The 12,409-nt window shown below is 44.5% G+C and overlaps 1 protein-coding gene across 1 annotated transcript in view; it reads right to left on the bottom strand.

The window, feature by feature from the left end:
• Nucleotides 1-10,571: 10,571 nt before the first annotated feature.
• The window catches only part of SAMD12 (sterile alpha motif domain containing 12), a 207,030-nt gene continuing 205,192 nt past the window's right edge, over nt 10,572-12,409 (bottom strand). Inside the window, exon 4 of the mRNA XM_033156104.1 lies at nt 10,572-11,428. Within this exon, the coding sequence (XP_033011995.1) occupies nt 11,406-11,428 (23 nt within the window). The 3' untranslated portion in view covers nt 10,572-11,405. The remainder of the gene's footprint in view (nt 11,429-12,409) is intronic.

The following is a 12,409-nucleotide window of genomic DNA, read 5'->3' on the forward strand; positions in this document are numbered from 1 at the left end:
TTTTTAAGCAGAGGTTGGATGGCCACGTGTCATGGATGCTTTAGTTGAGATTCCTGCTTTGCAGAGGGTTGGACTAGAGAACCCTTGGGAGTCCCTTCCAACTCTACGATTCTATGATCCCACAGAAGAAGGGACCCCAGTTCAGTTCCTGGCATTCCCCATTAAAAGAGCTTTGGAGACCCACTGCGTGTCAGAGTAACGCAGACAGCACCAGGCTAGGAAGATGGACCAGCAGTTTCATTTAGCAAATGCTGCTTCACTTTTGTTTTTCTTCAGAAGCAAGACGCACTCTGAAGTGCCTCCATTCATTGAGGCACAGAGGAAGCTGCAGAAGTTATAGCGATCGGCCCGACTGGAAGACATCTGCTGCCTTTCTAACCGTCCGACAATCCTTGGTCTGTTTCACATATTTTACGCTTATATTGGTTTAATTCCAGGAGCCACTCCAGTTACGCTGGTCTTCATCAGCTGATTTTACATCGTTTCTGGAAAGGTCTTCACTTACCATTTCCCAGACAGCCCTCAAGTCATGCAAAAAGTGCAAGATGCAATTATTTCGGAAATGTACCTTGGAATCACCCTGGAGATACAAAGTAAATCGTTATCTCTATCTGGGTTTGGACTTTTGTAATATCCCAACCTTATTTCAGATACTTTGCACATTTCATTCACACCAGATCCTCAGAATATCACACAACTTAACCTAGGAATGGAGAATTCTGCCCGTTTCCCTTTCCCTGTTTCTCATCCCCCCCCCCCAATTTCAAGTTAAGTTGCCCCATTTCTGCATCAGCTTGCAATTAAAAAAAAAGTCTGCAGAAATAAATTGTATGCCATCTTTGCATGCATATTTCCTAATATAGATTTTTTTTTTGCAAACAAATTTGCCTAATATGAATGTTTTTACAAGCAACTTTGAATGTTTTTACAAATATGTTTTTGAAATATGAATGTTTTTACAAGCACCTGTCTTGAGAGCAGTACATGTGAAAAGGATCTAGGAGTCTTGGTAGACCATAAACTTGACATGAGTCAACAGTGTGATGCAGCAGCTAAAAAAGCCAATGCAATTCTGGGCTGCATCAATAGGAGTATAGCATCTAGATCAAGGGAAGTAATAGTACCACTGTATTCCGCTCTGGTCAGACCTCACCTGGAATACTGTGTCCAGTTCTGGGCACCACAGTTCAAGAAGGATACTGACAAGCTGGAACGTGTCCAGAGGAGGGCAACCAAAATGGTCCAAGGCCTGGAAACGATGCCTTATGAGGAACGGCTTAGGGAGCTGGGTATGTTTAGCCTGGAGAAGAGAAGGTTAAGGGGTGATATGATAGCCATGTTCAAATATATAAAAGGATGTCATATAGAGGAGGGAGAAAGGTTTTTTCTGCTGCTCCAGAGAAGCGGACACGGGGCAATGGATTCAAACTACAAGAAAGAAGATTCCACCTAAACATTAGGAAGAACTTCCTGACAGTAAGAGCTGTTCGACAGTGGAATTTGCTGCCAAGGAGTGTGGTGGAGTCTCCTTCTTTGGAGGTCTTTAAGCGGAGGCTTGACAGCCATCTGTCAGGAATGCTTTGATGGTGTTTCCTGCTTGGCAGGCGGTTGGACTGGATGGCCCTTGTGGTCTCTTCCAACTCTACGATTCTATGATTCTAACTTCCCCTGGGTTTATTTTTTGGGGGGGAACACAATTTCCTCCAATATACGCTCTTTTCTCTACATAGTTTCCTGATATATGCATTTCTTTTTTGGGGGGTTGGAGAATTGCATTACAAAATCTACAGAAGTACAGATTTTGAAGGATAGCTGTATCTCACTTTGCAAATTGGTCCAGGAAAGGATGACTTTGGTAGGCTGGCATTAAAATGTGAACGGAACTATCTTCTCCCTCATCCTGAGCTTAAACTAGTTGAATAAACTTTCTCTCTGGCCAAGGAACCTTAGGGATTTTAAGTCAGGGAAGGGGACTGAGGGATTTCCTGAAAGAAAATTCTCAGCACTTCACCAGATTGTGATTTCCGTAATTCTTTGCCGAGGAGGCAGAAGAACACTGTCTGCATAATGTTAATAGAAATGTGGGGCTGGTTCTGCGGAACTCCTTCCCAAATGAGACCAGACAGGCACCCTCCCTGTTGAAGTTTTGATTCCTTGCCCCTTAAATTGGGAGGGCCCCTAAAACAGATTTGGAGGTGCAAAGGGAGAGAAGGGAGAAAGTCCTGCTGAGCCTGCAAACCTTGTTCTGCTCATGCATACCCAGCTGAATGCTACACTGAATTCCACCCTGTGTCTTTACTTGTGGTTGGCTTGTTTTAAACACTGTATTATTTGATTGATGATCTGCCTTAATTGATTGTTCTGTAAACGGCTTTGTCACCATCTGTGCTGCAAAAACAGCCAAACAAACAAACAAACAATGCAGCTAGCTTCTACTCCCTAATTTATGTGACTGGTAACACAGATACCCTCTAACCAGAAGCCATTGTAACAACCTGACTTCAACCTCTTCTGATTGCCTGGGCAGATAATGGTCAGTTGTAATGTTTATCCGAAAACAAAACACATCCATATTATAAGAGAAACCTGGGAACTCAACAAATCCTTACTCTTTCCACAGTAAATAGAAACCTCAGGATTGCTGGGGGCACCAGGGTTTGCTGGGGCAGTTCCTCAGGATTATGGTTTGGCCACAGCTGAATCGTGATGATACTGGCACACGGGCTGACCAGGGGCCCAACTAACAACTGAACATGTTTGCGCCCCGTTTACAGTGACTCCTCCTTGTCATGGGTACAGTTAGATGTGGCTACATGTCATTCTAGCTATACAGTACCTCCAGGACCAGAGAAGCTTGCCTCCAAAAGCCTGTTGCTAGGGAACAACAGTTGGATGCATGGATGTCGAATGCATCTGGTTGGCTACTATAGGACAGAGGATGCTGGACCAGACAGGTCACCTGGGGTGGGGTGGGGATTCTTCTTAGGTTCCCCAAATCACCAAATCTCCCCTTTCGATGCTGATTCATATGTGAACTTTCTGATTTATAGTGTCCAGCTACATTATGGAGAAAACCCCCTACACAACTGAACAGCATCAGCACAGCTTCTTTCTCCTTCCCAGTGTCCCTGCCTCCCAAAATTTGCAACCACCTTACTTTCAGGAGCCCCTGTCGACTACAGTCTCTCCCTCTCCCTACACCAGTGTGGTGTAGTGGTTAAGAGTGGTAAACTCGTAATCTGGGGAACCGGGTTCGTGTCTCCGCTCCTCCACATGCAGCTGCTGGGTGACCTTGGGCTAGTCACACTTCTTTGAAGTCTCTCAGCCCCACTCACCTCACAGAGTGTTTGTTGTGGGGGAGGAAGGGAAAGGAGAATGTTAGCCGCTCTGAGACTCCTTCGGGTAGTGAAAAGCGGGATATCAAATCCAAACTCCTCCTCCTCCTCTTCTTCTTCTTCTTCTTCTTCTTCTTCTTCTTCTTCTTCTTCTTCTTCTTCTTCTTTTCTCTCTCTCTCTCTCTTTTTAAGGGTATGATAGTGCTGGCTAGAGAGCACTCATAATAACCTCTCTCGAAATGTATTTCCACTATCTCATACAGCTCAAAACACTCTCTGACTTCACAGGCTATCATGGGATACCCTCTTATCTGGGTCAGTGGAGCTCAAAGACCTGCTGGGCAGATTAGGGTGGAGGGGATGATGTGATAAATGTCCTCCTCTTGCAGATGGATTTCCCCCCTTTTTTTTTTTTAAAAAAGCATTGGTTGGAAGCTCATCTACTTACGGAACTCATAAAGAGCCATCTCATTCCAAAGGGAAGAAACAGAAATTGTGGCTTTTTGGGAAAAGAGGGCTTGAGGATCAGCGGTGCAAATAGTCCAGACATCTGTTTTGCTAAAGCAAACAAACAAAGGATCAGACGGAGGACTAGCAAAGGGGAAGCAAGTTACACAAAAAGCGCTGACTCCAAATAAACAAGGCAGAACGCCACACATAAGCCCCTTCAGCATTTCATTGGGTAGGATCAATAGGATTCGGTCCACCCTACTCATCTTTTTACTGCTCACATGCAGGGTTTTTTTGGGTGACAATATTGATCTCTTTCATTTCTATAAATAAACATTATTATTTATTTTTTTAAAGGGGCCAGTGATTTAATTTGGGGACTGATGATGCCAAACAGCTGACTTCGCTTCAAGGTGCTTAAAACGATTGAAAAGGAGGTTTTCGTAGCAATGAGACGATTTTGTCATTACAGGTACTTAGACGTTTGGAACCTACTATCAACCACGAAAGGAACAGAAAAGAGATTTTCCTCTTCAAGTTCATTCCGGATGACACCTAATCATATTTCAATTTGGTATTGCTGGAGGAATTGAGCATTGCAGCCTCCTTCTTTGTCCAGAATGGGATCTGAAAAGGAGAGTCAAGACTCCACCCAGCACCAAAAGCAACAGGAGAATACCATAATTAATTCCTGAACTAGCAGGAATATAAACTGCTTGTCTTCCCCACTTTCTCTCTCCCTCTCTGCTGCCTTCTCAGCTGGCTTCTCTGCAGAGATTAAATCTAGTCCCCAACTCATTTCCTAAGGATTTAAAGTTGGATTTCAGTAGGAGCTGAGAAAAAGACACTCCTCCGGTGTTTTGCTTTTTGCCTATGATTTCCTGTAATAATCAGTCCAGCTCTTTGTGGGAATCTACTTGTGTCGCCTTTTCCTCTGAGTAAAATTTACAGTTTTTTACATCTTGCTGGCATCCGTCTGTCTCTGGAGACGATGGAGGAATGCGCCTTTGGGGGTGAAGTCAAACTGTTGGAAAATTGCAGCACCTACTGTGGCTGTAGAGACCGATGCAGGAGAGACATGTTTTGTTGCAGCTGGTTTGCGAGTCGAAGCAGGTTGTGAGTCTGGTGGAACGTGGATGATCTAAGAGGTGAGACCTCTTGTTCTGAAATTTTCTGTGTAAAAACAAAAGTAACCTCCCCACAATGTCATATCATAAGTAATACTGCTCTTACCAACACCCTTCCCTTAGCAAGATATTTATTTAAAATAAAAAAAAATTCCTTCCAGTAGCACCTTAGAGACCAACTAAGTTTGTTCTTGGTATGAGCTTTCATGTGCATGCACCCTTCTTCAGATACACTTCTTCAGATTCAGTGTTGACTATGGCAGACCAACACGGCTACCTACCTGTAATAAGGTATTTATTTGTTTTTCATTCTCTTATGAATAAAAAAAATGCTAATTGTTAACCCTGGTCTGTTTCCCATGGAATTCCATGGGGCAACAGACAGAGGGCTCAGTCAGTAGAGCACGAGACACTTAATCTCAGTGCCATGGGTTCGAGCCCCACGTTGGGCAAAAGATTCCTGCATTGCGTGGGGTTGGACTAGATGACCCTCGTGGTCCCTTCAAACTCCACAATTCTGTGATTCTGTGAATGACGCCAAAGCGAAGTATTCTGGCAGACAACACAGAGTTGGTTCCAAAGCTATCTTCAGATACCTTGCTGTCAGGCTAGGGCAGAGGAGGAATGTTGGAGACCGCCTCCCCATCCTGACCCTTCCAGTGAGGAGGAAGAGGAAGATAGTATAGATTTACAACAGTGGTTTGTGGGAGGTCACAGCTCAGAGGCAGATGAGGGGGGAAATTGGGGGAAAATGGGAGAGGAGGAGGAGGGGGCAGAAGCAGAGCGGCAGCTGGCTGACATGGTGTTATTAGAAAGCATTCCAGATCCTCCATCTCCCAGAACTCAGCAAGCCTTAAAAGTAGGAGAACAAAGAGCTCAGAGACAGAGGGCATGTAGCAGCAGCCATAGAAGTGACGAATGAGGAAGTGGGAGAGACGGTGTGTGTGTGTGTGGAGATTCACTCGGGATAACACCATTATCCAAGAGGCTGGGTTCTATAGCCTCTCTCTGTAAATACTGAAATAAAAGAGGACGGTAAGAAACTTTTCCTTGTCTTTATACTTTCCTGGGCAACCATCTGGGAGCCGATGACAGCATCCTGAAACTTGCTTACCTCCCCACACCCAAGTAAAAGCACCACAAAATAATGACAATTATGCCAGGGATAAGCATGTATACATTGTAGTTGATCAGACCTTTATTTGGATCTCATGGTAATTTTGCAAATGAGGGCTTTTCTGCCCAGACCAAATCTCAGAATGAATTCCACCTTGCCCAAGACCTCGGAGGAAACATGAGCAACAGAAACATACTTTCCAATTGTCATTTTAGAGGACTGGAATGAGAACAGTTGATTGAAACCCTAAGGGCCCAGCTGAGGAGAAGAGTTTGAAGGTCCTTTTGGCTGGTCTGTGCCCCAAGGTGTCACTACGGACAGTCAGGCCAACAATGGTGACTGTGGAATGGAAGCAAGTATGGCAAAGACTTGTGGGTATACCCCTCAAACACAAACAAAATGGTAGCCGTTATATTGGTTACCCAGTGCTTACCCTCATCTTTGGGTAATTGTAATACCTGAGAACACATTTAGTTTCTAGGCCTATGTAACAATACATAACAGCTCACGTATTTTTCCGTTACTGGAAATCATCCTGGAATATATTTTTTTGAGGAAAAAATCACCACAAAACAGAAGAGGAAGCTTATGAGGAAGATGTAACTTCAAACTGTGCTTTTAAGTTCCCCTGGTATTCCTCAGGAGGTTAATGAGTTGGGTAAGCAATGGCAGGCACAATTTTCTGAAAAACAGCTTAGCTGCCACCAGCACTCAGTATACCTGAAGGAGCGTCTCCACGCCCATCGTTCTGCCCGGACACTGAGGTCCAACGCCGAGGGCCTTCTGGCGGTTCCCTCACTGCAAGAAGCAAAGCTACAGGGAACCAGGCAAAGGGCCTTCTCGGTAGTGGCACCGGCCCTGTGGAACGCCCTCCTTTCAGATGTCAAAGAGATAAACAACTACCTTATATTCAGAAGACATATGAAGGGAAGTTTTTTAATGTGTGATACAGTGGTGCCCCGCTAGACGAAAATAATTCGTTTTGCGAAAATTTTCGTCTAGCGGGTTTTTCGTCTAGCAAAGCGGCAATGACAGCCACGCTTCGTCTAGCGAGGCATTCGTCTAGCGGGGCACCACTGTATTTTGATGTATTTTAATCTCTGTTGGAAGCTGCCCAGAGTGGCTGGGGAAACCCAGCCAGATGGGCGGGGTACAAATAATAAATTATGATGATGATTATTATTCCCCTATTGGGTGTGCTTCCTCAAATCACAAGGGCCCATGATGAGACCCAACAGGCCTAGCCAGTGCCCCGCATGGACTGAGAACATGCACCATCGTTGCAACACAAAAGGATTTTATGGTAGGTGTCTTCAGCACGCAAGTCAGCACGTAAAGACTTCCTCAAGATACAAAATAGGAAAATCGCTGCAGGGAGATGACAGCTAGAGAACTATGGGTGGTATTTGATTAAATTTGGTCAATTAATTTAAATGGGACTACTCTGTGCAAAATTCAGCTAAATATCACCCGAAGTTCAGCGAGGGGCATGGCAGATGTTGACATGTTGGAAAGGGTCCAGGGAGGAGCATCACTAAGGGGAAATCTTGCAAAGGACGTTCTCTGAACGTTGAGCCTGCACATGCCTTTTCTCTAATTTTTGTATTTAACGTACTTCTTTGATACAGGATTCAGAAACCAACCCATCTAACCTTGAGGGAAAAGGACGACACATCAGGGCGGTCGATTAGTTAAATGCCTGATGCTGGAGACAAACAATGAAGGAGATCTTCACACCCTGAGCTTCTAGAGGGGACTGGCTGGTCAGAGTTAGAAACCAAATGCTGGACCAAAGATGGGTCTTTGGGTCTGATCTAGCAGGACTCTTCTTCTTCCTTTTTTCCCCTAACAGCAACACTTCATTGAGATAAAAGAATTCCTTCCAGTAGCACCTTAGAGACCAACTAAGTTTGTTACTGGTATGAGCTTTCGTGTGCATGCACACGAAAGCTCATACCAGTAACAAACTTAGTTGGTCTCTAAGGTGCTACTGGAAGGAATTCTTTTATTTTGTTTTGACTACGGCAGACCAACACGGCTACCTACTTGTAACTTCATTGAGAGTCTACACATGGATTACCAAGGGAGTCTGATAATGCTTGAAGGCTGTACATGCAACCAACAGCTGCTGGTGTAAGAGGAAAGTGCTGAGAGAGTGTGCAAGGAAACCAGTTAGTTCCCCTAGGCACACACAGAAGTAGGTTTATCACTAGTCAATAATAACCTGAGGCACTGGTCGTAGACATGGTCCCATACAGGAGTTACTGGTAGTATCAGCGACTGTATTGTGTAATACAAAGGGCAATTGATTACGTATTTTTATGGAAGATCCAAGTTCAACCACATTGTCCTGCGGTGTTAGTCAACTGCCTTTTACTCAGACTAGACTCACTGAACTTAATGGACCCAATGTAGTCATGTTCATTAGTTTCAGTGGGTTGACCCTGAGTAAAACTTAGTTGAAGACCATCCGTGGCCTTCAACTACTTCCGCAAAACACACCTGTCCCCTTCCTAGGGAACTTTCATGTCATGTTTTTACACCTCTAAACCAGCAGCCGCTGTCAAGCTCAGCAGACAGGAACAATGCCATGGCACCAGAAAAGCAGTCGGAATTGGCTTGCAATGCCAGCATGTGAAATTTCTGCATGGACATCACAAAGCATTGCAACCCGCCCCCCTCCCACAACAACGCAGATGCTTGGGACATGATTTTTATTCAGAAAGACTCTTTCCTCCACTAAATCATCTGTGTGGAAAATCACAAATGAAGAAGCCTAATAACAGAAATATGGTCAAGCTTCAAGGGCCAGATTGAGAAAACGTTGGCAATTTGAAACAAGTGCTTGACCAGGACAAAATGAGATGGTTACTAAATCCATATGGGTTTTGATTTCTTCCTCAAAGCAGGTCAGCCATAGCAATTTCACGCAACCGCTGTAAGGCTATGTTGAGTTGGCCAGTCTGGGTTTAGCAAATGCATAGACGCTGAGTTTCTTGGGTTCTTTTGTGAAAGCTGCCCAGTCCGCAAGCCATTGTTGCATCTGGGCTGTCAATGACAAGGGATTACAAGTGTAAATCACAAGTGGTCACAAGAAGGAAAAGAGGTGAGGAGTTCAAGATCCACGTGTGCTCATAGAAAAGCTGGTTTCTTAAGGTGCAACTTGTAGGACTGACAAGGTTCAACGTGTGAATTACATGGAAGTTCTTATATATAAAAGAGAGATCAATTGCAGAGTTCCTAACTCTTGATTTAGGGTCTAGGAGGATCTAGACCCTCGGGTTTCCTATGGATGCCACCATTATCTTTCGCTACTGAAAGTTTGTTTCCAATAGGAAACTGGATGGAAAGCACTTTTAAGGATGGAAATTAAGCCGTAGCCTGCTCTGCTTTGGCAACCTAGAAATGGTGCTGAGCTAAGTTCAGTGTAGATGCAACAGTCTCGAGCCAGCTACAGTTATGTTGAAAGTAAACAGTTTTGCTAGTAAGACAACATTCTATGAGAGCAAGAGGCTTAAGCTGAAAAAGGGACAGCTCTGATTCAAAACACAACATAGTTCAATAGATGGCTCTTTGACACTCTATTGAAGAATTCCAAAATATCTGTGGCCTTTGGGATTTTGGCTTACTCTACCGCCAGTGAGTTATCAGGCTAACCCAAGAGAGATCTGAGGATAGTATGGCACATATGATGGAAGGAAGATGTGACGCCCAGGGACTGAGCTGGTCAAAGGAAGAAAATGTCATTGGACCGACCTGCTCAGTAACACATTTGGGAAAGCTCTGCTTTACTGAAAGCTTCAGTCCTCCAAAGAGACTTGGAAGTGATTGGTGGTTAATTTTACAATCCTATAAAAAAACCGCAGTCTTCATTCCTAAACTTGCAACATCATAATCTGCAAAAGCATTCTTACTCTCGACCATCGGTACAAATTGCTTCTAATGGTGAAGACAGACATAATGTTTAAACAGTGGTCACAAGAACTTCCTCGCCTACAAGTCAAACCCTGGATCAAGCAATTAGTCCTGTTTCCAAAGAGTGTTTTTTAGTGCGCGGGGGTGGGGTGGGGTATATTTTATTTAAAATAGCATATTTAAGTGTATTCATATCTAGGTTCACCTATTCCCATTTTTTCCCCCTGTTAAATACTGGTGAGCATACCTGTTCCGGGGAGAAAAAGTGGGTGGTCTTGTGGTGTTCATGGCGTTACATGCACTAGCCAATCAGTACTCTGTACAGCTGGCATTTGCTACAGATGAGTGCAGGTTTTTCAGAGGTCACCCTGGAAAACAATGCTTGTGTTTTGAAATAAAAACCCCATAAGGATAAAGAGAAAGGAAAAGATGCTTTCACCAAGTGTGATGAGGATGCTTCAGGAATTTGCCTCACTGTTTTTACAATGATACAGCTGTCTTCATCATCAAAAACAAGGGGTTCTTGCAACAAGAGAGCAATCTTTTTTTTATCTGAGATTATTTTCTTCCCCTCTATTATTGAACATGCATCAAAACAACAGAGTCTTACTCGTCATTTTTTTTTTGGGGGGGGGGGCGTAGGAATTAGTGCAGCAAAGAAACGTACGTGCTCTCATTCTACTACTTCTATAAGTAAAGTGTCAAAATAGTCTAACAACATCCAGACAAGTTACCAGACCAACCTCGCAGGAATCGGTGAAGGGATGCAAATCATGAGCTAGACTTAAGGTACAATCCTAGTGAAAGGGAGATCCGTGAAACTCGTTTTTAACAGATCCGTGTTCTCAGAAAGTTTCCCACAGCACGACCAAATCCGCGAGAACGTCTGTGTGGAGATCACGTATGGAATGCCGATACCGTAGGATGGAATTTACCATTCAGCTGGATCACTAACACATACAGGATATGCCTACATTCCTATCAGGGAGCAAGGATAATTGTGAACATTTCCAGTGAGTTTGCAGAGATGGAACTTCCCGCCCAACCCATTCCAATAAACATCATGCCGTCTGCATACATAATATAATCCAGTGTTGTCATGCTAAAGAACATCCCCCCCCAAAAAACCTAAAATGGAATCCCCAAACCCAGAACTTTTAGTGAAGGTCAGAGAGTTCCCCGATGGGAACACGAAGTTTATGCACAGTGATGAGTATCAGAAGCAGGTTTTCCAGCCTAAAGCGTCCACCAATGACAAGCCGGAGAAAGTCAGCACCATTATTTCAATCCCCCAAGCAAACCAAGATTCTTCATGTTTTATCCCGCCGACGAGACGGGTTGGGCTTTGGCTACTCCTCCAGTTCTCGAGAGCGGTCTTCTTTTGGCAGTGCCATCGCTCGTGGAGAAAAAGTTCATTTCGGAATCATCTGGCAGGGTGGCAGCTTCAGAGGCTGGCAACGTTTACGAAGAGCTCTCTGCCGAGGCTGTTAAAAACAACAACAACAGACAGGCAGTAAGTAGATGCTTAGCTCAAAGAGAGGCAATTACAACACATCGCGGCTGAAACAAAAGGTCAAGGCTACATTACACAAATCACACAACTGCTAAAGCAAAGCATGCCCAGGCATATATTTGCTTCATTTTATTTTCCTGCATTTGCATTCCACCTGCCTGGAATCCAAGGCAGTACACACGAGGCACCCAGGTCTCCCATCCAGTCCCAGACCTGCTTAGCATCAGCAAATTGGTACCCTCTCATGCGCCTTCAGATAATCACCTGGGACCATTTCCCCCCTGCATCCAACCCTTCCTCACATAGCACTGTACCCCAAAGTTGGTTGATGGCCACATTTGGCTGGAGAGGAGCCACAACTCAGTCATGGAGAATCTGGCTTGTATGCAGAAGGTCAATCAGAAGGTCAATCACTGGCATCCCCAGGTGAGGCATTTTGCCAGTTCAATGGAAACCTTTTGACCTAAAAGTCAAAAAAGTGAACCCAACTTTGATCAAGCCGAAATTCAAAGTGCACCAGGCAAAAGCAAGCACAACCCATCTCACCTGAAACAATTATTAAAGCCATTATCGGTTGGTGACTCATATAAGTTTTAATCTGCTAATTAGTGGACCAAATATGCATACTTAGAAGAAGAATAGTTTGGATTTGATATCCCGCTTTTCACTACCCGAAGGAGTCTCAAAGCATCTAACATTCCCCTTTCCCTTCCTCCCCCACAACAAACACTCTGTGAGGTGAGTGGGGCTGAGAGACTTCAGAGAAGTGTGACTAGCCCAAGGTCACCCAGCAGCTGCGTGTGGAGGAGTGGAGACGTGAACACGGTTCCCCAGATTACGAGTCTACCGCTCTTAACCACTACACCACACTGCCTCTCCTTAGCATTCCAGATGATGGACTTAGCATTCCAGATGTTGGACTCCAACTCCCATCAGCCCCAGCCAGCCTAGC

The sequence above is a fragment of the Lacerta agilis genome, chromosome 7, assembly GCF_009819535.1.
Source record: "Lacerta agilis isolate rLacAgi1 chromosome 7, rLacAgi1.pri, whole genome shotgun sequence".
Taxonomy (NCBI): Eukaryota; Metazoa; Chordata; class Lepidosauria; order Squamata; family Lacertidae; genus Lacerta; species Lacerta agilis.